The following is a 26,528-nucleotide window of genomic DNA, read 5'->3' on the forward strand; positions in this document are numbered from 1 at the left end:
AGAAATAATTTCTGCCACTGTTTCACCAGAGAGGAAGGTAACCTGATCTGCTGGAGAGTATGCGGGAGGCTAGATCTCTTTCCCAGAATGAGCATAAAGAATTTTAATTTTTTTATTACAGATAGCAAGATCAGAGACCTACAGCAGAAGAAAGTTGAAAAGAAAAAGAACGGAGGGAAGGGTTAAATATTTGCTTTCTGAAGAAGTTGATCTCAGTCACTGCCAGCTCAAGAAACTAGCTGTTCTCTTGCTCCCCAGGTCTCTCACACTCTGGAACAAGTTCACGTACCGCCTAGATCTTATTTTGTAAAACTAGCTAGTCATTTTTTTTTTTTGCAGAGCTTCTACACCCAGATCCTCTTCACACCCGCCCTGGGCTTGCCTTTGCAGAGCCTCTTGTGGTGCTTCAGTCATCCAACCCCCAGAATCAAGTCCCTGCAAAGTTTGCCTTTTAATTCTTCATGGAACATTTCCACTTGCCTAAAATACACATCACTGTATGGAATTATTTTTATCATTTTAGATAGGACACAGAATACTATAAATTTTTATAAGAAAATTGTAATTCCCTTAAAATTGCGTTTTTGTCATAAAGATACAAAATTATTGGTGTTTTTACTTTTCATCTAAAATTGTTTTTGTGTTACCTTTCAGGAAGTAATAGCAGACTCTCTCTCTCTCTCTCTCCCTGCCAACTGTATCTAAAGAAGTGGACCTTAGCCCACCAAACTTGATGCCAGAATATGCTTGCTGGCCTTTAAGTTTCATAAACACTTTGCTTAGACTTAAAAGACAATGGTAGTGGAACTAGTCCTGAAAAAAACCCTCAGAAATTCATAGAAGCAATCCCTTCATCAGGCTGGCCAATCTTTTTTAAATAACCAAAATAGCTATGCGTGTGTGTGTGTCTTAAGAACAGCTGCCTCTTTCTAAAGCAAAAGGCTGTTAATGCAGACCTATAAATTATGGAGTCCTTGGTGCTCTCTGAGCTTGGTTGTTTGCTTGCAGACATTTCATTACCCAACTACGCAACATCATCAGTGCTAGAAGGGAAGGGAGTGGGGTTTGCTCTCTGTTCGCATACAGTGGCTTGCCCTGCCAGCATTGGTGGGGGTGTTGTTTTCTCCTTGGTAGTTCCTTGATTAGGCTGTTGTTTGCTGCTTGATTGTTTGTCTGAGATGGTAGTTCCTTGATTAGGGTATTGTTTACTGCTTGATTGTTTGGTGTTAATCCTTGCTTATCTGGGTATTGATTGCTGGCGAGGATGAATCTGGCAAACAACGTTAAGATAATCCCTTCATTTTGCCACCTTTCTCTGAAGAAAAGGTGGGGAAGATTGACAGCTTCTTGTGGTTCTAGGCAACTGGAGTAGTTCCTGCTTCTCTTTCTGCTCTAGTGTTCTAGGCTTGTCTTGCTTTGGAAATGGGAAGTGTGTGTGTGTGTGCGTGTGTGCCATAAAGTTTTAATCTATAAGAGACAGATCTACACTCTATTATGATTGAGAGCATAGAAACAGGGTGGAACTTTCTGTGTAAACTCATAATGCTATGTTTTGTTGAAAAGATTGATTTTTGGACTGTTATCTGTAAATGTTGAACATAATGTACTTTTACCAGTGATGCCAGAAAATGTTAAAATTTAACTGCTGTATATGGTTTGTTAATTTGAAGAGTTTTGGGGATACTGTAGTGAAACACTTTATGTGTGACACTCTTCCTGCTTGGTAAATTGTATGCTGTTGTCTTATCTAAAGCAAATATTTGATAGCATACATGATTTATTAATTGACAGAGTGGGAATATTCATTTTATGGCTATCTAGGAAAATGTGTTTTCAACAAGGAAGCACTGTGATGCAAATTATTTGATTGTGAATTATAGCCATCCCTAAGATATGTATGTCAGAGGTGTATACTATTCTGTAGCTGTCTTAGAAACTTAAATACTGCATGAACACAAATAAATCACCAGTTTCATATTTAAATACATGATGATGAGGAGAAGTAACATATTTATTGCTTTAAATGCTCAAATTCAGCAAGGTCTGGGAAAGATTCCCTTCTGTTCCATCTCCTTAATGAATAGAATACACCAATAGTCTGATTTGGGATCAAATAGCTTCCTTTCTTCCAGATTTGCTGGACACCTTTCATGATTTATATCCCCAGCTAAAATTAAGTAGCTGTCTCAGATGTGACACTATGCAATTTAAAACCTGCTGGAAGAAATTTGTCAATTTTTCTAACCTCTGAGTTCCCTTCCGACTCCGTGATTCTATGAAGTTTGCTGAGAATCATCAACACAATTTTTTAAAAACTTGTACTAGTATAGTGGCAGGGCTGGGGTCATACAGTAAAAGGCTGGAGGTGACAGCCCCCTTCTCCCAGAAGTCCTCTAAGTCTACACACACTAACTTCCCCATCTGCCTTGGTGTTCAGCTTGGTAGTCTCATTAGAATGCTCCCCTAATTCCAGCAAGTAAGGGAGATAGGGCTCTCAAGCCTGCATTGCTTTTCTGGCAAATTAAAAGAAAAACGAGAGAAAAAACAAATTCCATACAGTTAGGCCTTGGGTTACAACAGCAATTGGGACCAAAATTTCTGTCACTAAGCAATGCATGTGTAAAGTGCAGTATCACATGACCACATTGCTTAGCATGGCAATCCCAGTATTCCTCGTTTGCTGTTGTTAAGTGAGGGCTGTATGGGTCGTTAAGTGAGGACTATGCAGGTTATTAACCAAAGACCTCTTGTGACCGCAATGTGGGGAGAGGCGGGAATCCAGAAGCACTTGCTTGTGTCACTGAAACCACAGCCCAGGCAAGCAGGCTGGTGAGCGCTACGGAATATGTGCAGGTGGGTGGATGCCATAGACAGGCACTACAGAGTATGGGTGGGCAGGCGCTATGGGGTACGGGTGGGCAGGTACCACGGGTGGGCGCTATGGAGTACAGGTGGGCGCTATGGAGCATGAGATCCCCATGCTGCCGGGGTTCCTTGGAAGAAAAAAAGGTGGGAGTGGGAGCAATTTGAGACCTCCTATTAGCTTCCCCATTGACTTTGCTTTTGGAAGCTTGCAGAGAAAGTCACAAATTGCAACATCCCATGATCATGTGATGGCAATCAGCTTGCAATTATAACGATGGCAAAGTGCTCGAATCACGATCATGTGATTGTGGGGATGCTGCGACAGCTGAAACGTTGAGGACTGGTCATAAGCCCCTCTCGTTCAGTGCCATCATGACTTTGGTCACTGAACAAGTGATTGCTAAGCGAGTACTACCTGTAGGCCCTATAGTCCTGAAGTGTTTGGCTAGGGAAGTCAGCCCCTAGATCACTACAGCAAACACTGTCTGCTTGATTCCCTGGATTTTCTAGATTCTTCTAGATAGCTCTCTTAAGCCTCTGATTTAAGGATGCAGTGTTACTTCTCTCATTTATGTAGCCTCAGTACCCAACTTACAGTTTTACCTTCTAAAAAAAAGGAACAAAAAATTTTATATCTTTCTAGAAGGGGATAGGGGCTGGGAAGAGCTGCCTTTTGCTGGGATCATGCCTGAGAAAAGATACTGGTTGGGAATGACCGCTGTCTGCCTGAGATGCTCATGCACATAACACACCTTTAGAAAGAAGATTAGAGGATTTGAAGCTGACTGGGGATAGCTGTATGTTTTCTAGGAACACTTGTGCAATAGACAATGATACTAAGATTTGCCACTTAACCCATTATATACCAACTAGTTTCTTATTTACTGAAGATCACCAGCATTTTGGGAAAGGTTTTTAGCCGTATCTCATGCATGTTGTTGCGGGGGGTGGGTGGGAATCTCACTGTGCTTGTTTATTGAGACATCTTGCAGAATTAAACTGCTATTTTTTCATTTTATTATAGTGTTCATATCCTGCTGCACATCCCCTTATGAATACAGAATGTAACAATGTTTTTGGATACTTAACTTACAGGTTTTTTTCTGTTACAGTTTACAGTCATTGTTTTGCTGATAGAGGAATGCACAGTACATTGTTTTTTTTCTCCAGCACTGATAGAAGCATCTTAAAGTATTGTATCGGCTTATATCTATTTTGCTACATCAATGGTGACTAGTAAAGCAGATCCTGACCATGCATTTTTATTAACCATGTAATATACAGAAGTGAAAATGCATGGTCAGGATCTGCTTTATTAGTTTTTCTGGCATTCAGATGAATTTCTTAAGATGTTTTGTGTAGCCTGAAACTAGACTAGACATTTCTATTGATCTCCACATGATCTTATCATAATTATGCTCTGATGTCTTTCAGGTCTGTGGAGTCACTGGTTGAAGGACAATGTTCCCCTCCAGACTCTCTTTGGAGGCGATACAGTGAATTTGAATTGTTGAGAAATTACTTGCTAGTTAATTATCCACATATCATTGTACCACCTTTACCAGAAAAAAGGGTAAGACTCTTTTGCAATTTCAGCTCATTCTGTTTTGTTATTTCTTTTACCACATTACCCATGCTTGTATTTATAAAAGGTCACACCTCTATTATGACATACAAAAACATTATGTTGGGTTCAGGAGAAATTCTTGGCTTGTAATTTATTTCATGTGCAACCTCAACCCTTAAGGCTGCAAGTATAGCCTTCGATTTATGTGGGAAGTGTTTAAAGTTTAAAAAGTAGGGGATGTGAGCAAGAGTTGAGCTTGTATAGCATTTTCAAAAAAATAAAATAAAAAATCCAGTGCTTCAGTGTAAAGTTATGCAAATCAAATATAATGTATAATGGCTAGCATATTTATGTGCCATTTGGAGTGAGAAAATTTAGATTACTGTACTTAAGGTAAAGGTAAAGGTTTCCCTTGACGTAAAGTCCAGTCGTGTCCGACTCTAGGGGGCGGTGCTCATCTCCATTTCAAAGCCTTGGAGCCGGCGTTGTCCATAGGACACTTCCGGGTCATGTGGCCAGCATGACTCACTTACTGTACTTACCTGACAGGAAATGGATTTTTCCCCTTGAAATAATGGGGGAGGGGAGGTCCATTTTCCAAAATTATTAAACAGCTTAAGAGAAGTTTTTTTATCTGATGAATTGTAAGCCTATTTGTACAGTGTAAACTGGGTTTTTCATATAGGCCTGTGCTATGACTTGTTCACTTCAGCTGATTTCCATCCAGCTTTCTTCCTGCTTTCTCCTTCCTTCTGGTGAAGCTACCTTTTACTGTTACCAAATTTCCATCCTGCTTTTTTGGTTTCTGGTTTTCTGTTTCTGCCAGAAAGACAGAGGGGAAAGTGTCCCATATACTTACATGCTTTTGTGTGTCAGGGTGCATGTGAGAGCAAACAGTTGGTATATGCAGATGGGGATCAAATAATTTTATAAGCAAGGTACCTAATATTACAGGCAATTGATTTTAACCAATAATACTAATAAATTCTACCTCCCTCGTTTTTGGGCGGGAGTGTGGCTTCTGGCAAGTATATATCCACGTGTGTGTGTGTGCAGTTACACATGGGTACAGATATGCCCATGCGTCTGAAAGTTCTTTCGCTCTTATGGTTGGTAGAAATCTCCAGAATTATTTCAGCTGGAGCTGACATCTGTAGATTGATAATATGGGATGTTGTACACTGTTCTGTCTTCTCTTCCTTTTGAAGGGTCATCTTAAATTCAGGATTGTTTTTCCTGTCAAGTAAATAAAGTACAGTGCTTTGAAAAGATGTAGATTGCCTTAAAAGGATTATAAATATTTCATACTATATTAACATTCCTCCTTGTTTCATAGGCAGAATTTGTTTGGCATAAGCTATCAGCAGATAATATGGATCCAGATTTTGTGGAGAGACGGAGGATCGGCTTGGAAAACTTCCTTTTGCGTGTGGCTTCACATCCTGTTCTTTGCCAGGAAAAGATTTTTAATGCATTTTTGACCCAAGTATGTTGTTGGCTGGATTTTGTAAAATATCATCTCTATACTTTAATCCTAATTCATCACACACACACACACACACACACAGAGTAGAACACTCTGAGGTTTCTTTCCTGTTTTCTCAGGTAGGGCTAAGAAATTCTATGAAAACCAGGACAACTGATGGTATTCAGATAGATGGATCAGCTGACCCAGTGTGAGATTGTCTTCTGTGTTTCTTTTCATTCTTATGTTCAGTAACTATAGACATTAGAGTGTGTGTATGTTAATCTAATATGCCTTCTACTAAGTTCTTAGTGGTATGGGGATACCAAGTCATCTTGTATGCCTCCTGAAGAATCTGTATAACGACCAATATATAGCGACTAAACAAATAAACAACAAAAAAATGCAGGTTTTCATGTTACAAATTGATTTTTTTAGATTTCTAACCCCAAGGGTTTTTTTGGGGACACTGTCAATCTCTAATCTTTTTTAGGGAGTTAATGATTGACTTAAGATAAATGGTTCCAGTTTAGCATAAAAATACATTTTACTGATATTACATTCCAAAACATGTATAGTGTAAACACTATTGGTATGTATTGGCCCCTTTAAGAAGACAATGAAAGATGGAAAAAACCCCAAAAATCTAAAATATCTGTGTGAAATGCTGAGCCTGTTTACAGATATTTGGAGAGATCCCGTGTATTCAGTAGCCTGATTTTTTTTCTCATAAAAGAACATAAACAAATTTGAAAATGTTAACTTCTGTGCTAAGAAAAAAATACCTTAGAGTAGAAATAACGTGTTCTTCTAAAATGTAATCCTGTATTCAAATCCCTCCGGTACTATGTAACTATTGTACACACACACAATATTATTTTTACAATATTCCCTCTCCCAGACAGCATCTATTAATTGCTCTTGAAGTGATGTAATTATATAGAACATTTTATATCAATATATAAATTTATACATAGTGTGGAAAAATATAATTTTTCCTCTTCTCACACAATAGTAGAATTTTCATTTAAATTAAATGTGAATAGGAAGTCCTTTATCCAATGCATCTGGTGCATTTGCTGGCACCAGATGTAATGATGACTACTGATAGAGGTGGATTCTAAAAGGGATTCAACAAACTCAGATGGAACTGGGCTGGTTATCAATGCTGTTAGTTTTGATTACTCTGACTATTTCTGGCATAACAGACTGAATACCTGATGTACCATCTGCTAGGGAATGACACTGGAAGAGAGCTATTGCTGCCGTTCTTGTCTGTGATCTTCATGAAAGCATCTGGTTGGATGCTATGATACAGAATGCTGGACTAGATGAACCATTACTCTGATCTAGCAGGTTTCTTCCTCTATTCTTCAAAATTAGCTCTGTGAAGCAGGGAAAACACAAAATTGTTTTTCCTACTCATATTTTAAACATTTGCTGTGGACTGAAAAAGACATAAGGCTGTTTCAGTTTCCCTCTAATTTCTGTGGGGGTAAATGAAACTGGTAATTAAACTTAAGTTAAAGCTATTTTAGAAAAGAAAATGAGGTGAAACCCCAGTTGTTGGAGTCTATAGTGGTCCTGTCAGCTTAGGAAAGTTAAGGTGGGTGTTCCCATTCACTTCCACCTATAATTTTGAGTTTTAGTTTTAACTAAAAAAAACTTTAATTAATTATACTTCTATGGCATTGACTGTGGCAATTTGTAATCTGATTCATGGATGCTGTTAATGAAACCTGTTAAAAATCTTTAACAGTTGGCATTTATTCTTTTCTTCCTATTCTGCTATGTTGATCCATGTTATTAAAAGTGTTCCTTCCATCAAATAACTCCTTTAGCAATTTTATGTAGATCGTGGCCTGACTGCAACACTATTTTGGGTATCTTCTTGGCTTTGTAACAAAGATGTAATAGAAATCTATTTTGTTTTTGTGTTCTTATGTTTCCATCTGCAGGCTGATCTGTTTATCATTATTGTTATGTTTGTTTTGATTAGTTTTAACCCTACTGGGGATGTTTTAACTCTTGTTTATATAGCCTTTAAGCTACTGAAAGTTGTTTGATTACAGAGGGGTAGAAGTATTTTTTATTTACAAATAAATAGGATAATGTAACAAGGAAAAATCTGTAGATTTTTAGAAAGTTTGATATGAATATTGGATTCCCTCCCCACATAATTGCTACTTTACATTGTTTCCTTCACGATAATGACAGTTTGTACGAGGAAAGGGGCACTACTGAAAGTAGCAAAACTTTCTTAGCAAGTGAGATGATGCTACAAAGATTTTCTTGTGCATTGCTATTTGTCTGATGTCTTTCCCACAGTAGCTTTCTTTGCTTATAAGAAGAGCCAGCAGAGCCAGTTATGAACAAGTGAGCTGGACAGCTTTCATTGCAAGAGTGAGATGAATACCATTTACACTAGTTCTTATACCAGCTACTGTATATACCACTGATTTTGAAGTGACTTGGCTGGAAAGATTTTGCAAATTAGAGCAGAATTTCTTTCTTCTCCTTTCATGTTGCTGATTCAGCAGAAATATCTGTACATTGGTTAAGCATAAGCATTTGAATAAACGATTGTTGTAGTATATTATGTCTGTCTTATAAATGGAGGCAGACATGGTCTTGGGCCAATGTATTGTGTCTCACGTGAGGACAGCGCTATAACAAACAGTGCATTCATTAATTAAAGCCTTGAAAGCAATATTGGACATAATTTCTATTTCTAGGAAACTGGCTGGAAGGAAATGGTGAATGAAACAGGGTTTCAGCTGAAGGTATTTACTTTATAATGTACTCTAATTACATATCCAAAATGACATAATCATTTAAACTGACTTATTAATGAAGTTTTGTGCCAGAGCTCCTTTATTGTGTGCTAATGTTCAGTCAGTTCAAATTCAAAATATTTTTATATAATTACTCTGCATCTAGAAAATAAATTTTCTATATCCTTCTGATCTGAAATACGTGTATCTGCATGGGTTAAAAATGCTTCTTAGGAAGACAGCATTTGCACAATCAAATGCTAAGTAACTCTGCATACCTTAACTACAAATCACTCTTGGAAATGAATGATCTGCTATGATTCTGCAAGACAGTGGGGAGAGGAATATACAGCTCTTTCCTAAGTGCTAAGCAACACATTAATCATGCATTTTTAAGAGATGCTTAGTGCTACCACAAATATTTTGAAAGATGCCTAGCATTACTTTGAAATATTCCAACATTTCTCTCCTAATCTGAATTGAGATTCTATGTTCCAGCTGCTATTTTCCTGCTTTTATAGCTTAAAGTAATATTTTTTTGTAGGAAACCAACATCGATTTCTAATATAATTGCAGCTTGGAAGATCTAAAAAGCTGACTTTGGAATTACTTTTTATATATAGAAAATCCATTATATAAAACATTTATCTGAGACAATGTGCTAAATCATATGGCACGATGGCAGCTGGAATGTTTGTGCTGCTTACAAGCAACGTCGTTATTAGTCTACTTTATTCCCTCATAATATTTCATTCAGTGCATGAATTATTTGCCAAATAAAGTATCACCTAGAAGGATTTTATTGTATTGAGCTCAGATATTTTCACAAAATATATGTCTTTTCTTATCTGCAGGGTATAGGGTTTTTTAAAAAATCATATAATTTTTAAGAATTTTGATTAAAATCGTAAAATCTAATACAAACTAAACTTAGAATAGAAAGGAATAAAAAGTGCAAGAAAAAAGAGAAAGAAAAGAATATAATAAGGAAAGAGAAAAGGAATATATAAAGAAGTGCCTTCCAACATTCAGCACAATAAGTATAAAAAGATTAGTGACTCTTCACCCCATCTAAGGTTATAAACATTTATCTCTTCATCCCATATCCCATCTCTTATCTATAAACATATCATAAAACATCATCTTTTCAGTCCTGGTATCAGCAGAAACACTAGAGGGGACTAAATTTTTAGGCAGAGGAAATATTTACAGACCTATAAATGTTACAAAATGTTCTAACCTTGAAAATACTGAAGGAGATTTTAAAGAATGGAATCAGAAAATAGTCACAATATCAACAATGTCAGTAATGATATCTGCTTCTATGGATAGATTCCAAAAGATGTTATTGAAGAAATGACAGATGTAGAACAAATTTTAGCTGACAAGATAGAGATGGTGTTGAAAGTGGATTTACAGCTGACAGGCCAAGAGAATGACTTTAAAAAGGGTATTTCATTGGATTTACAAAAGAAATTGGCTCAGGCTTTAAAATTTAAAAGGGAAACACAAATGACAAACCAAGAGAGTGACCTGGATAATTTTTTCCTACTGGATTTATAAAAAAGACTTGTTAAAGTCTTGAAGAACTCTCTGCGATGGGGCAAAAAAGAAATGAAGAGAAATCAAAGCCTACGACAATATTTGAACAAACTAAGGATTAAGGCTGTTAGAAGTAAAAGGAAGGAATATAAAGTTGCTTTGTTTGATCAAGGTTAAAACAAGATACATTGTTACCTCTGACAACCATTTATGGACTTACTTCTGCAGGGTATAGTTTTTTAAGATTTTATACTTCTTAAAAGAATTCTTACAAGGGTTATCGCAATCACTTTTTGTTTTTGTATTTAATTTGTGTACATGTGTTTCTCCAACAGGCAGATTCTAGGTTAAAAGCTCTTAGTGCAACATTCAGAGTGAAAAATCCAGATAAGTAAGTGTGATGGGGTTTAAAAACAACTATGACTATACTTATGTAAAGATACTACACTTAGATGGCAGCCTGGTTAAATTAAATGGAATTTGTTTCTGAATGAATACATAGATTAGAATTACTACTTAAAGGACTGCAATATGCTTTTAGGAGCTCCCTGCTTTACTGTAACTCAGCATTCAGTGGACATAATAGCTAGTTACATATTAGAAGATTATTATAAAAAAACATCATCCTGCTATAAGGTGGTTGCTGAAAGCCTTAAGGGGTAATCATATTGTCATGTTTTCTGTGAGTCAAAAGACTGGATATACTAGATACTAAAAGATTTTGAACATAATTTTAGAACAACAGGAACAGTATCATCCAGCTACATACAAGTGAAATGCTGTCTTGCATTCTCCTGGTGCAGTGCAGTGTCCATAGGAGTCACCCATCCATTTGTATTCACCTGGGTCTTCAAATGGTTCAAACCCAAACTCTCTCCAAATTCCTTAAATTGGCAAAAAGTTGCTCGTAGGATTTGGATTCCAGTCTCCTCACTATCTTGGTAGCCATCTTCTGAGCCTACTCCAGTTTATGGATGTCTGTTTTAGTCTCTGGTGTCCAGGACTAGATGCAATATCCCAAATGGGGTCTGACCAAGGAAGAGTAGAGGTGGACAGTTCCTGCAATCTGGATTCTGTGATCTTGTTAATATATCCCAAAACAGTATTAGCTTGGCAGAACTAGATTAATAGCAGATGTTCTAGTAGTTGAAAGACTCATCCATATCTTCCTGCTGTCTAAGTGGTCTATAATAAACTCCCATGGTAGTATCACTTTTGATTTCTCTGAGAAACACTCTCAGAAGGATTTCCAGTCTGATTCATGACTTTCTGGGCAGGCATATGCTTTCTGAATGTATAGCACAGTACCCCTTCCCTTTGTTCATCTGAAGAAGCTGTAGCCTTCCAGGGCTATGTTCTACCACTTACATTTGCTTTTACTTATTTTGCTGAAGTGCAGGTGCACTTTGAAAGCAACCTTATATTTATATATATTTATACGTATATTTATATTGCTTTACTTTAACAATACGTTATTCTTCTATTTTTAACTGTTAGTAAACCACCCAGAGTCATCATTATGAGATGGGCAGTAAAGAAATATGACAAATAAATAAACCTTAAAATGTATTAACTTGCTCAAAGTAGCGTTCTGCTGTATGGATTATAAAGGACATTGGATCTGACCCACTTCTTAAATCACTTTGGAACAGCACTGAACTCTTCAGGGCAGATAGGAAAATATGTTCAGAATCATTTGATTCTGAAATTGCCTGAGGTAGTTGTCCCATTAAAATATAACGAAGCCTGATTTAAAATACCACTTGAAGTGTGTAGTAAGCATTATCCCTTGTTCCTAGAACATATCCTGGAGAGAGAGTTATGAATTTTTCCTCTTCATAGCCACAGGTTTTCTGTGGACATTGATAACTGGGCCACCCAAATTAGTACATGTCCATCTGATTTTGTATGGACCAGTTTTGTCCTGCTCTGTGAAACATCTCTGTACTTTTCAACAGGACTATTTTGTTGGTCATGGTCTTTTGGGAATAGCATGTGTGGGTCAAGATTTGCATTAGTTTTGTTGCCCCCACCCACCCCTTTCCCTGCACCTTTTGAAAACTGTAGCAGGGATTGAGTGGGGTTTGTATTCGAAATATCAGGCTTTTATTCTGACTCTTGTCTTGCCCTGGGGGGAGGGAGTTTGTGTCCCCTATTGCTAATAATATATCACACCATGTTATATTTCTAGGAGATTCACAGAACTCAAACACTATAGCGATGAGCTGCAGTCTGTCATATCGCACCTTCTAAGAGTCAGAGCTGTAAGTGTTTTCACCTTTGGATTCTGATGAAAATAATGTAAGTCAGCATGTCATTGTGCAAGAAATGGGATTTTCTGTTCCTTTGTGTGAAACTAACTGGATCAAATAAGCTCTTGTTCTGCATACAAGAAATTATACTGCTAATTTGAAAGGATGGGCACATATGTAGTGAGGTAGTCAGTATGAGATATATCTTTCTGGGGAGCTGTGAAAAGAGAAATTGGGTTCAGTCTGTCTTTGTGTTTAAGCTGCTCCAGCTGCTCTTTCAACTAGCAGCGTATGTAGATGGTCTCATGTCTGGGAGGTGGAATTAATTACTCTTGTACCTTAAGGCTAGTTTTGGGTTTAATGGTATGGCTTGGTATCATGAATCTAAAAATTAAATATACATTTTAATCTGTTTTCTATGTATGTTATCTATCACTGTCTTCAGGTTAATAATTATTCTAATCTTAATAGAACACTCTGTTTATCTTGAAAGCAAGCCAGACTTCAGAACTGGGCTTTTTTCCCTTCAAAATTAACACTTATCAGAATATTAGAAGAAGAAAAGCCCTCAGAACTGATATGTTTCTGAAAAATCAGCATCTGGCTTGCAGATAGAAATTGTATCTCAGATCTAGTATCTCCAGATTTGAGGCTGTGGGGTATGTGGTTATGGATATACTTTAAAAAATTGAAGTCCTTTTATAAACATTCTTATGCTTAAGTTAGTGTTCACGGTATTTATTTATTTAATTTGTCCCCGCCCATCTCATCCCACCAGAGGGACTCTAGGTGGTTTACAATAAAATAATCAATTAAAACAACAAGCATAAAATATAAATACAACATATAAATATATAATTAGCCTTAATAGATAAAAATAAAATCAAAGTGGCAGGAGGATCTAATACAGTCCATCCGTGGGAGGAGCACTCTAAGATACCAGCCATCCCCATGTGGAATTACTCCCCCCTCTGCCCCAAGCAAGGCAGCAGAGCAGGTCTTCAGGAAGGTCAGGAGCGATGGGGCTAACCTCATCTCCGGGGGCAGAATGTTCCAGAGGGCGGGAGCTACTGCAGAGAAGGCCTGCTTCCTGGACCCCGCCAAGCGAAATTCTCTTGTAGACGGGGTCTGCAACATGCCCTCTCTGCATGACCAGGTGGGACGGGTTGACGTAATGGGGATGAGACAGTCCCTCAGGTAACCTGGCCCCCATGCCACATAGGGCTTTAAAGATGATAACCAACACCTTGAATTGGACCCAGAAGCATGGTACCCAATGCAGCTCGCGCAGCAAAGGTGCTATATGCGCCCTTCTAGGGGCACCAAAAACAGCCCACATGGCTGCGTTCTGGACCAGCTGAAGCTTCCGGATACTCTTCAAGGGTAGCCCCATGTAGAGCACATTGCAGTAGTCTATGTGGGAGATAACAAGGGCATGAGGGATTGTTTGAAGGGCCTCCCAATCCAGGAAAGGGCATAACTGGCACACAACACGAAGCTGCGCAAAGGCTCTCCTGGCCACGGATGCCACCTGCTCTTCGAGAAGGAGCCGTGAGTCCAGGAGGACCCCCAGATTATGCATCAGGTCTGTCTGGGGTGGTGCCACCCCATCTAGAACTAAAGATGACAAAGTCCCAGATACAGACGAGCCATTAACCCACAGCCACTCCGTCTTACCAAGGTTCAGCTGAAGCCTGTTGTTCCCCATCCAGACCCCAATAGCCTCCAGGCACCGAGAGAGGGTGGCCACAGCTTCACTTAAAGTCACCCAGGACAGAGATGTATAACTGGGTATCATCAGCATATTGATGATACCTCACCCTGTGGTGACGGATGATCTTGCCCAGTGATTTCATGTAGATGTTGAAAAGGAGCGGAGAGAGAACCGAACCCTGCAGCACCCCACAAAGGAGGGGCCGTGGGCTGGATCTCTTGCTCCCTATCAGCACCGATTGGGACTGGCCCTGGAGGAAGGAGGTGAACCAGCGCAGAACCACGCTGCCCACCCCCAACTCCCTGAGCTGCCCCAAAAGGATACCACGGTCGATGGTATTGAAAGCTGCTGAGAGGTCAAGAAGAGCCAGGATGGATGCACTGCCATCATCCCGTTCCCGCCAGAGATCATCTGTAAGTGCGACCAATTCTGGATATATTCTGGAATATGTTCTGGTGAACCAAGATGTGAGTTCAAACAGTGAAGAGAATGGTGGTGGATTCAAATAAATGTGTTTGAGTACTGCCTCAAGGGGAAAAGAGAATGGGAAGTCTGCTTCGATTTCTTGTCATTTTATTTATTTCTTGTACAAATTCATTTGTGCTTGTACAAATTCATATTCCCAGATGGTTCTAGGCAGCTTACTATGTGTGCACACATAAAACTAGACAGGTGGCAATATAAAAATTCTAAACAGTATGCTAAAAAGAGATGTTGGGGCCTTGTCCTAAACAAGAAGAAGAAGGGAGAATAACTCCAACAACAGTTTGTTCTACAATAAGGGTGCCACTTCGGAAAAAGCAAAATTTAGCCTCAGCTTAAACGTAGCCATTTTTGTTTTCTGCAGTGCTAAGCTAACTCTAAATGGATGATAATTTCAAAATTCTTGGATGCTTTTTCATATATTTTTCTGGTCTGTAAGAAACATGTTTAACTAAGTGGGGTCTCTACTTTTTTTAGAGAGTGGCAGATCGTTTATATGGTGTATATAAAGTCCATGGGAATTATGGGAGAGTGTTCAGGTAAGACACGAGAACACCTTTTTTTTTAAAAAATCAAAAATCATCCCTTTATATTCTGAAGGTTTATCCCCTGCTTTTTTAAACAATCAAAAAGCCAGAACTTGAAAACAGATGGACCATTAAGAGCATGTGAAATTGTGTTGGAGCAGTTAGGAACTGGTAACAAAATATTATTCCTTGCCCTTTGTTTATTTGTTCAGTCGCTTCCGACTCTTCGTGACTTCATGGACCAGCCCACGCCAGAGCTTCCTGTCGGTTGTCAACACTCCCAGCTCCCCCAGGGACGAGTCCGTCACCTCTAGAATATCATCCATCCACCTTGCCCTTGGTCGGCCCCTCTTCCTTTTGCCCTCCACTCTCCCTAGCATCAGCATCTTCTCCAGGGTGTCCTGTCTTCTCATTACATGGCCAAAGTATTTCAGTTTTGCCTTTAATATCATTCCCTCAAGTGAGCAGTCTGGCTTTATTTCCTGGAGGATGGACTGGTTGGATCTTCTTGCAGTCCAAGGCACTCTCAGAATTTTCCTCCAGCACCACAGTTCCAAAGCATCGATCTTCCTTCTCTCAGCCTTCCTTATGGTCCAGCTCTCGCAGCCATATGTTACTACGGGGAACACCATTGCTTTAACTATGCGGACCTTTGTTATCAGTGTGATGTCTCTGCTCTTAACTATTTTATCGAGATTTGTCATTGCTCTTCTCCCAAGGATTAAGCGTCTTCTGATTTCCTGACTGCAGTCAGCATCTGCAGTAATCTTCGCACCTAGAAATACAAAGTCTTTCACTGCCTCTACATTTTCTCCCTCTATTTGCCAGTTATCAATCAAGCTGGTTGCCATAATCTTGGTTTTTTTGAGGTTTAGCTGCAAGCCAGCTTTTGCACTTTCTTCTTTCACCTTCATCCTAAGGCTCCTCAGTTCCTCTTCGCTTTCAGCCATCAAAGTGGTATCATCTGCATATCTGAGATTGTTAATGTTTCTTCCAGAGATTTTAACTCCAGCCTTGGATTCCTCAAGCCCAGCATGTCGCATGATGTGTTCTGCATACAAGTTGAATAGGTAGGGTGAGAGTATACAGCCCTGCCGTACTCCTTTCCCAATCTTAAACCAGTCCGTTGTTCCGTGGTCTGTTCTTACTGTTACTACTTGATCGTTATATAGATTCTTCAGGAGGCATACAAGATGGCTTGGTATCCCCATACCGCTAAGAACCTGCCACAATTTGTTATGGTCCACACAGTCAAAGGCTTTAGAATAGTCAATAAAACAGAAATAGATGTTTTTCTGAAACTTCCTGGCTTATCCATCGGATATTGGCAATTTGGTCCCTAGTTCCTCTGCCTTTTCTAAACGCAGCTTGTACATCTGGCAATTCTCGCTCCATGAATTGCTGAAGTCCACCTTGCAGGATCTTCAGCATTACCTTACTGGCATGTGAAATGAGTGCCACTGTTCGATAGTTTGAACATTCTTTAGTGTTTCCCTTTTTTGGTATGGGGATATAAGTTGATTTTTTCCAATCTGATGGCCATTCTTGTGTTTTCCAAATTTGCTGACATATAGCATGCATTACCTTGACCGCATCATCTTGCAAGATTTTGAACAGTTCAGCTAGGATGCCATTGTCTCCTGCTGCCTTGTTATTAGAAATGCTTCTTAAGGCCCATTCAACCTCACTCTTCAGGATGTCTGGCTCTAGCTCACTGACCACACCATCAAAGCTATCCCCGATATTGTTATCCTTCCTATACAGGTTTTCTGTATATTCTTGCCACCTTTTCTTGATCTCTTCTTCTTCTGTTAGGTCCTTGCCATCTTTGTTTTTGATCATGCCCATTTTTGCCTGGAATTTACCTCCGATGTTTCTAATTTTCTGGAAGAGGTCTCTTGTCCTTCCTATTCTATTGTCTTCTTCCACTTCCACGCATTGCTTGTTTAAAAATAATTCCTTATCTCTTCTGGCTAACCTCTGGAATTTTGCATTTAATTGGGCATATCTCCCCCTATCACTGTTGCCTTTTGCTTTCCTTCTTTCTTGGGCTACTTCTAGTGTCTCAGCAGACAGCCATTTTGCCTTCTTGGTTTTCTCTTTCTTTGGGATGTATTTTGTTGCCACCTCCTGAACAATGTTGCGGAATTCTGTCCATAGTTCTTCCGGGACCCTATCTACTAAGTCCAATCCCTTAAATCTATTCTTCACCTCCACTGCATATTCCTGAGGAATATTAGTGAGCTCATATCTAGCTGATCTGTGGGTCTTCCCTAATCTCTTTAGTCTGATCCTAAATTGTGCAAGAAGAAGTTCATGATCGGAACTACAGTCAGCTCCAGGTCTTGTTTTTACCGACTGTATAGATGTCTGCCACCTTTGGCTGCAAAGGATGTAGTCAATCTGATTTCGGTGTTGTCCATCTGGTGAAGTCCACGTATAAAGCCGTCTCTTAGGTTGCTGGAAGAGGGTGTGTTATGCACATTGAGTTGTCTTGGCAAAATTCTATCAGCCTGTGTCCTGCTTTGTTCTGTTCTCCCAGGCCATGCTTACCTGTAATTCCAGGTGTCATTTGACTGCCCACCTTAGCATTCCAGTCTCCCGTGATGAAAATAACATCTCTTTTAGGCGTGTCGTCCAGTAGGTGCTGCAGATCCTCATAGAACTGCTCTACTTCAGCTTCTTCAGCATCTGTGGTTGGGGCGTATATTTGGATCACTGTGATGTTAGATGGCTTGCCCTGAATTCAAATTGAGATCATTCTATCGTTTTTTGGATTGTATCCAAGCACTGCTTTAGCCACTTTACTATTAATTATGAAGGCTACTCCATTTCTTCTGTGGTCCTCTTGTCCACAGTAGTAGATCTGGTGGTCATTTGATGTGACGTGGCCCATTCCAGTCCATTTCAGTTCACTGATGCCCAGAATGTCTATCTTGAATCTTGACATCTCACCAATAACCACATCCAATTTGCCCTGGCTCATAGATCTTACATTCCAGGTTCCAATGGTGTGTTGATCCTTAGAACATCGGATTCGCTGTTCACCACCAGCACCGTCGGCCGCTAGCCGTCCTTTCGGCTTTGAGCTAGCTGTGTCATCATGTCTGGGGCTAGTTGAACTCATCCTCTGTTCCTCCCCAGTAGCATTTTGACCATCTTCCGACCTGGGGGTCTCATCTTCCAATGGTATACCGACATATCTCTGGTTGTACTGATCCATTTAGTTTTCACGGCAAGAATACTGGGGTGGGTTGCCATTACCTTCCCCAGGGATCGCGTTTAGTCTGACCTCTCTGTCATGACCTTCCCGTCTTGGGTGTCCCTTCATGGTTTAGCTCATGGCATCATTGAGGTGCTCAAGCTCCAGCACCACGACAAGGTAACGATCCTTTGCTGAAGATTCCTTGCCCTATCCCCAGCATTTTCTATGTACAATATAGACCATAATTGTATATCAGAAAAGAGAACATCGAGCATTGGAAAAGTTGTACTTTCACAAAGTGATGGAATGGGGCCAGTAGGCTTTCCGCCTTGCCCAAATGGTTTCCTTGGGGAAAGAGCCTCGGCCTCTCAGTGGTCGTTTGTGCCGTGGCCAGTGACAGAGATCAGGCGGCCAGTAAGGGTAGGCCCAAGTAAGGGTAGGCCCAAGTCGGTTTCCTAGGTTAGGGAGCTCTACATCCTGGGCTGTGCACCAAAGTTAACCATCTCATATATGCTGTTTTGGGTGGGAGGCTTAATTGGAACATGAACAGCCCCCCTCCCCCCCATGCCTGCTATTTTCATTTAAAACAAAAATGTAACTTAAATTGGGATTTGTTTTCCTGCCAGCAGAAATTGCTGAAAAGCAGTATTTGAAACCATTTGCTGTGCTGGCAGTTTGTTGCTGAGAGTATGGAAGGAAAGGGAAAAAGTTAAGAACTGCGTATTCGTCTTCTTACGAACAGCCAATACAGCTGCACCTCTGTAATTGAGTTTCCCTGCTGTTAATCATGTAAAGGGAAAGAAAAAAAGAAGCAAAAAAAGAGAGAGAAAAATTGTGAAAAGAAAAATGTGCATTTATTTTTGGAACAATGACAAATACTGGCAGTATCATCATTAATATCAATATTTGGAGTTTCCTTGAGATTTTTACTCATTTTTAGCTATTAACCTAGTTCTATACATTTAAAGAATGAATGAAATAATTATTAATGTTATGGTACTTGTAAATCCTTTGCTTATTTGCTGATATTGTATTCTTTATCCGCTATACCTTTTCCCACCTTTTTTTCCTATTAGGTAGCTATTTGTTCTGTTTTTTAAAAGTTTTAAAAAACAAATTATTAATTTTTTTAAAAAGTGTTTCTCTGATCTTCCCTCCAGCCACCACATACAAAGCAGCAAGAAGAGGCGGTTAAGCCACTCTTGCTCAGAATCTGTCTGGGTCAAAATAAAGTCTATCTGTACTAGTTTATTTCAAAGCACTTACAAACTTGCATCTACGACAGCTGCATGTAAAGCTGCTTTATTGCATCCTGCAGTTTTGCATATGAAGTGGTTTGTTCCCTTCTCTGCCACAAAGGGGGGTGTAGCAGAATGTTATTCTTGGGCATAAACTCTTTAATATTCTAAAAAAAGCAAGCACCACCAGTATAATTGTGCAGATGTGCTATTTTTAGTTGTGTCTTTAGGTGTGTGCAGTTTAAATGAAAGATAGCGTGCTTAATTTTTTAATGTGGTGGAAATTTGGCTCTCTTACTGGGTGGTCTCTTACCATCTAGGCTCCTGGTAAATATAATTTTTGAGGCCAAGAGCTGGTGACTGTGGTCTTTCAGTTGTTGCTGATCTATTACCCCCAGCATCTTTTACTATCCTAGCTTGCAGGGAGTTCTAGTTTGACAGTTCACAAGTTTCCCTGACCTACCCTAGTCTAATGAAGTGCAGATGTGCCTATTTCATTTTAGAATTTTAAACTATATCAAATTAGATTACACACTGCAAATAAAACCAGAACAAAATTTATATCCTGTTTTAGCGATCTCAAAAAATAATACTGTGATGTCAAACTACATAACAAAACAATATTAAATATTTACATTACATAACACACAATAGATACATGTTGCCAAATACAGCAAATAAATTGCATTTTAAAGGTGTTAATTTTGCAGAAATTCTCTGTTGAAAAACAGTGGCCTCTTTGATAGAACTCTGTTCCAAACCTGCTGATGATATAGAAACAAAATCAATATTCCTCAGAAAGGAGTTTCAGGTTCTGGGTATGTAGAATGTTTCACATTAAAGAACTCTTCTCCTTTTTAATAAGAATGAATTGACTATGAAACAGGAAATGTATTGATTGGCATTTCTGGAGTTCAGAGTCCATTCTATCAAGTTCTGAATTACCAGGAAGGCAAGTGACCTTCTGTGCCTGTGATTTAAATCCTTGGTGCTGCTTTGGCAGAGGTTCATCCCTTAATCTCACTGCAAGTGGGATGTCAGTGGCCTGTCTGCTCCTGTGGTGAGAGATCCTTACCCATTTAATATGTATAAGAGCCTGTGAGATGAATCAGATTATGAAAAAATGGTCCAGGGCGATTTATGACTGAATAGAAATTTAGACCTAATCTTCCTGGTTCTGTTTGACTCCAAATGTTACATCCCATCAGTTCTCCACTGAAACTGAGCCAAAAGGCTTTTACCCTTCTCATACCTGAGCGCTCTCAGGAATCCTCTCATTCCTGAGCTGAGTGTCTTCTTGTGCTTCATGGCATTGGTAATGGTTGTCCAGTAGTTGTGGAGCTTGTGAGCTCTGCAAGCATGTGGATAACTAGAAAACTATTTTCTTAATTGTTTCTTATTTTGACAATATATTCTTTCAAATATAAGAAACTGCTTTTGGCAAAGGCCAAATCAAGTAACCTAAACTATATACAGGTTGTCCTTGCTTAACGACTTACCTAAGGGACCATCTTCTCCCAGTGGTTTCTACCTGTCCAATTCAGTTTGGCAGGTTGGGGAGGCTACGGGTCCTGTCAGCCAAGGAATGCTGGTTGGCAGGGACCAGGAGGTGTACCTTCTCTGCTGTAGCCCCTGCCCTCTGGAAAATTTCCTCTTCAGAGATCAGGATGACCCTGACCCTGTTGGCCTTTTGTAAGGCCGTAAAGACGTGGTTGCGTGCCTGGGCCCCAAATGTGTTAAAGGCCCTGTTTCTTGGCTATACTAACATCTATGGCAATAGTTTACTCGGTGACCTTATCTATCTATCTATCTATCTATCTATCTATCTATCTATCTATCTATCTATCTATCTATCTATCATGATTCTATGCCACCCAGGTCACTTGTTGAGATGGACGTCTATATAAATCAATCAATCAAATAAATAAATAACCTACTTATGACTGGTAACATGATCACAATTCAGGTACTTGGCAACTGGTTTACATTTATGACCTTTGCAGAGTCCTGCAGTCACGTAACCACCATTTTCTACCTTCCCAGCCAGCTTCTGGCAAGCAAATAAATGGGAAATTGCATGATTCACTTAATGACCACATGGTTCATTTAACGTCCACTGCAAAAATGGTCGTAAAATCGGGTCTGATTCGCTTAACGGCTGCATTGCTTAGCAACCAAAATTCTGGTCCTGATTGTGGTGGTTAAGTGAGGACTGCCTGTATATATATCCTTAAGATTGGAGTGTCTAATGTGGCACTGTGTTTTCAATTAGTGATGAGAAAATCTGAAATTCTAGAAGAGTTGATCATGTGTGGGGCAAAAGTCCATTTCTAATCTCTCTGATTCCAAAGCATTGTCTGTTGTTCAGTGAGAGAAGTGTGTATTTGAAAATACAGTAAACAAAACATTGGAGGCTTTGTTCCAAAAATTAAAGATACTGCTCTTAAAATAATTCATTTTAAGAGTTGTGATAGCGTATTCCAGTTTAAACATTCAATCAAATCCTCCAAGTAGGACAACATGTTTATATTTTGCATTTAGAACTACTGCAGCTTACCCATTTAAATACCACCTGGAGAAAATCTATTTCTAGGATGCAGATTATTTTTTGCCCTTACGTGTGCAATGCTATTTCTTACTTAATAACTCTTTTTCTTTAGTGAATGGAGTGCAATAGAGAAAGAGATGGGGGATGGGCTTCAGAGTGCTGGTCATCATATGGATGTGTAAGTATTGGCTGTCATAGAGTTGATGGAAGCCAGATGAGCATATTAAGAGGGGGAGGAGGTAAGAAATGGGGCACATTGAAGAGTAGCAGTGTGGGCTGTGCGATATTTCATTGGCTCTTAGGTTGGGGCTCTTTTAAAATCAGTTGCATTAAGTAGCCCAAAGAGTCCCAGGTGACTTAAAGGGATTTCTTTTTTATTATTATTTTGAAACTGCAGAAGAGATTGGCACTGTTCCAGGGTTTCCTTTAAGCTTCTATGCCAGAAAGTTGTAGACTAAAACATAATGTAATGCAGACCTGATGTTTTCCATTTATTTGATAGCAGTCGCTTTGCTCTATTTTACAGATGGTATGTAACTGTACAAATTTGTTTCTTAAATATTCACTTTATTTGATGTTTTAATTTGGGGAGAGTAAAGACTTCTGCAGCGCTGAAAGGAGCCAATTCTTTCAGAAAATTGTGACCGGAACACAGGGCTCGCTTGGCTGTTGGCTGCATTTCTAGACCCTGTATTATTGACCTGCAGTACAGTGTTTTTTCAAAAAGCCCAGGTGCGTGCTTTTCCTGATCGGTCAGTGAGGAGGATCATTCCATACCATTGTCAACAATAATGGTAGCTCTTCTGCACTGTCGAAAATAATTTTCCATTGGGAAATTATGGGTCTTCTGAAATCATCCTACCTTTGTTGCGCCAGAGTAAGAGTCATGAGGATAGGCTTTATAATGTACATTGCTTCAGTCGGGGCTGCGTGCTACTAGAAGACAAGTGGGGAAGCGACCAAGCCATGACTGGCAAGAACCCGAGACACTACTTCTCCCTGGCAAGATGCAACCCTCTTCCTGGCCATACCACAACTTTTAAAATCACCCTTTGTTGTTCTAATATTTGACCAGTAAGCATGTATGCCATGTCTGATCACGGCTCTACGGCATAAGTAAATAATAGAAACTGCCTGTTAGTTCTGTTTTCGTTTAGGGTTTAGCTGCCAATCCTGTAACTAATGGTCTTGGATATTTCCCCCTATTACAATAAAACTGCTTTTTCTTAGCAGGAAATGTTTGCCTACTACATAATTTATATTTTACTGTAGTAATTATTTGGAAGCCTTTAGGAACTGGGACACTGTATCTTTTGTATTTTGTATGAGTTTTAGTTCTGGTTTTAAAGGAAATTTACGCATTGACTAGGTCACTTTAACTGAGCGTTATAAAAATATTTTAAAATAAATATACCTGCAACATTGATCGAGTTTTGGGAGCTTGGGTTTGTTTTTCTAGCCTTCTTTTTTTCTTGCCAGGTTTGCAGCTTCTATTGATGATATACTAGAGGAAGAGGAACATTATGCAGATCAGCTGAAAGAATATCTTTTTTATGCAGAAGCTCTTCGGTAAGCCTATGGATGCCTCTCCTGTGATTGTACTGATAATGTTTAAAGTATTGCACTTAGCTCGTTTGTAAACAGTTGCTAAAAGCGAACGATCAGAATAGGCAGGCAGGAAACTTTAAGAACTTGCTCTGCGTATTATCTCTGAAAAAGGTACTATCAAATAGCCTTGCTTCTTGATCTGTGAATAGCATCGGAATAATGGTGGCTCCTGTAATAAATGCATCAGGAAATGAAATATAGGAACGTACCATGAGATTGTATAATAAGACTGACAGTGACAGGCTCAAATTGTTCTACTATGTTTTGAATAGATTTGTTCTTTATCAAAAAGGTAGTTCTTTAAAACTGGCTGGAATTACAGTAATGGTTTGCAGGTGTTAACAAAGTTATTAAAGAAGGTTAAGAGCCTGGGATTTAATATACATTTAGCCTGTCCAATGGCTGTGTCTCAGTGTGTTTGTCCAAACATCTAAGGCAGGTTGAACCGTTGTCTAAACCTGCATGCAAATGCTTGCAGCAAAGCAGCCTTGAAATCAGGATTATCAGGGTATAATTCTTCATCCAAAAAACGAGCAGGGAGCAATTTCTCTAGGCTTTTCTGACCATTGAAAGGTGGTTTCCCCCTCCAAGCAGAGATAAGCAAAGATCAATTTCGCCTCTTCCTGAACTGAAAAAAAATGAATACTGTCCTGTACATTGTGGGGTTGACTTTAGTAGAGAAAATCCCCTTGCCTGAAGTCTTGCATGCTGATATTGTTTGGCCTACAAATCTCTGCCAGTTTAGTTACTACAAAATTGTGTGGAAAGCTGAGTAACCCACAATCTGCTGACCAGAGAAGCCTGAAAGGGAATAAGGATGTGCAAAAAGTTCTGTGTCCAGAACAATAACTTTTTCTTAGCCATGCTTAAACTGAAACATGAATATATACAAAATGAAATAGGGCTGTTTTTTTTCTGTGTACAGACTGAAATGTGGTTGTTTGGGACAGAAGCATTTCAGGGTGGTGGGCAGGGGAAGGGTGGAGTGGAAAAAAGCCACGCCTTGACAATAATATGTGCAGACGCTGGCAGAGTGGCAATAGGAAGGCAGGGGAAGGAGAATGCAAGGTGTCCAGAAGATAAGGGATAATTAGGCCAGCAGGATATCCACTAGTTGGAGATGGGAGGAAGAGATTGTTGGAAGATCAGGGGTGGGCAGGCTGGCATGCAGATCATGTGGAAGAGGTGGAGAAAGGATCTTGTCTTATTCACCCCTTAAAATAAGTCCACAAATACTTTGGGTTTTGCTTCCTCCGAAACTGGAACGACCAAAGATGCCCCAGGTTTTATTTCTGCTGCACATGTCTGGCCAGGAATAGCTCCAGAACATACAGGACTGAAGGTTTGTTTTGGGTTCAAAATAAAATGAATTTTCTATTTTCTGCACCCTCCTGAAAGGAAATGATTTCTAATTATGACCATACAAGCAAGAGGGCTACCCAAATGGAGAGGATACTTCAAGACCATTGAAGAGATCTAAAAGGTTTTTCTCTTCTAGAAGTTCTTTTAGAATTCAGCGTTTCCATGTGGAATGCAAATAGGATGGTGTGAAAATTACGTTTTCTTTACAAGCTTGAAATAGCCTTATAGTTTAAGTAAAGGGGCACTTCTGTTCCTAAGGTTTCTGACTTTTTTGGTCACTTCTGTGTTGAAATATACTATTTTTGCATTGATAAAGTCCATGAAACTGTCTCTGCAGAGTCCTTTAGTAAATGTGGAGACACATGAGTTTTGGCTTTATCTACCACTGAGAGAGAAGCACCTCTCAAATGGGATGATTAAATTTTGTTTGGGATGAATCATACTTAAAATACGATTTTTAAAAACAAAGTAGTTCTTTGTGTAGAGGGCCTCTTTTCTTTCTCTGGTCAATCCTCATGTGATTAAGGACCTTAATATTCTAGGGTCCTTTATAAAACAAGAATCTCCACAGAAGTTCTCTATTGCAGACTGGCTCCTTTCACATGATGTGTTAGAGCAATGTTTCTTAAACTTTTTGCTCTCCACTTTTGAAAATTATGGAGGACCCCAAAAGAGCTTTTGTTTGTATGGGTCATATTTATTGATATTCATCGTATTAAAAATTAACATTGACACATTTATAGAATAGTAATTTACTGAATCATTTAAAAATAACAATATTAAACCCATTAGATATTAACATAAAGTATTTTTCATGAAAAAACTGTATATCTTAACAAATAATAATAATAAGAAAAGTGATACTGTTTTAAATTTTTGCAAGTATCTTCAATATTTGGCAAATAATTTTGATTTCGTGGACCCATGAGAGGGTCTTGGGCGATCCCCAGGGGTCCTCAGAGCACACTTTAAGAAATGCTGTGTTAGCGGTAGGGACCAGAAGGTTCATTCTTGCTGCTGCTGAATGTACGTAGATTTGGATTAATGAGCAGAATGTTTCATTTGTAATTTTTACTGGTTATTTTCAGGGCAGTTTGCAGGAAGCATGAACTTCTGCAGTATGAGTTTGAAATGGCTGCTCAGGATCTCCTATCGAAGAAACAGCAGTGTGAGGAATTGGCAACAGGAGTAAGTTTGGCTTTGTTTGTTTATCTATCCACCCACCTTATTTTCCGAAGTCTAAAATTAGAGACAGCCAGGTTCTTAACAAAAATGGCACTAATACATAGCTTGCTGACAGGAAGCTCATGAAGTTGTGTGTGTGTTTGTGTGTACGCATTTTCAGGAGCCTCCTGTCAGCAAGCAAGTATATGAAGAA

General features: G+C 39.2%; 1 protein-coding gene across 2 annotated transcripts in view; it reads left to right on the forward strand.

Annotated features, from left to right (window-relative positions):
* SNX4 (sorting nexin 4) overlaps positions 1-26,528 on the forward strand; it is a 39,531-nt gene that overhangs the window by 8,487 nt on the left and 4,516 nt on the right. For both annotated transcript variants that reach the window (XM_063288753.1, XM_063288754.1), the window contains exons 3-11: positions 4,300-4,438; positions 5,769-5,918; positions 8,633-8,680; positions 10,549-10,604; positions 12,405-12,477; positions 15,140-15,201; positions 22,293-22,358; positions 23,660-23,749; positions 26,239-26,338. In XM_063288753.1, coding sequence (XP_063144823.1) covers positions 4,300-4,438; positions 5,769-5,918; positions 8,633-8,680; positions 10,549-10,604; positions 12,405-12,477; positions 15,140-15,201; positions 22,293-22,358; positions 23,660-23,749; positions 26,239-26,338 — 784 coding nt within the window. The remainder of the gene's footprint in view (positions 1-4,299; positions 4,439-5,768; positions 5,919-8,632; positions 8,681-10,548; positions 10,605-12,404; positions 12,478-15,139; positions 15,202-22,292; positions 22,359-23,659; positions 23,750-26,238; positions 26,339-26,528) is intronic.

This window comes from Candoia aspera, chromosome 1 (assembly GCF_035149785.1).
Source record: "Candoia aspera isolate rCanAsp1 chromosome 1, rCanAsp1.hap2, whole genome shotgun sequence".
Taxonomy (NCBI): Eukaryota; Metazoa; Chordata; class Lepidosauria; order Squamata; family Boidae; genus Candoia; species Candoia aspera.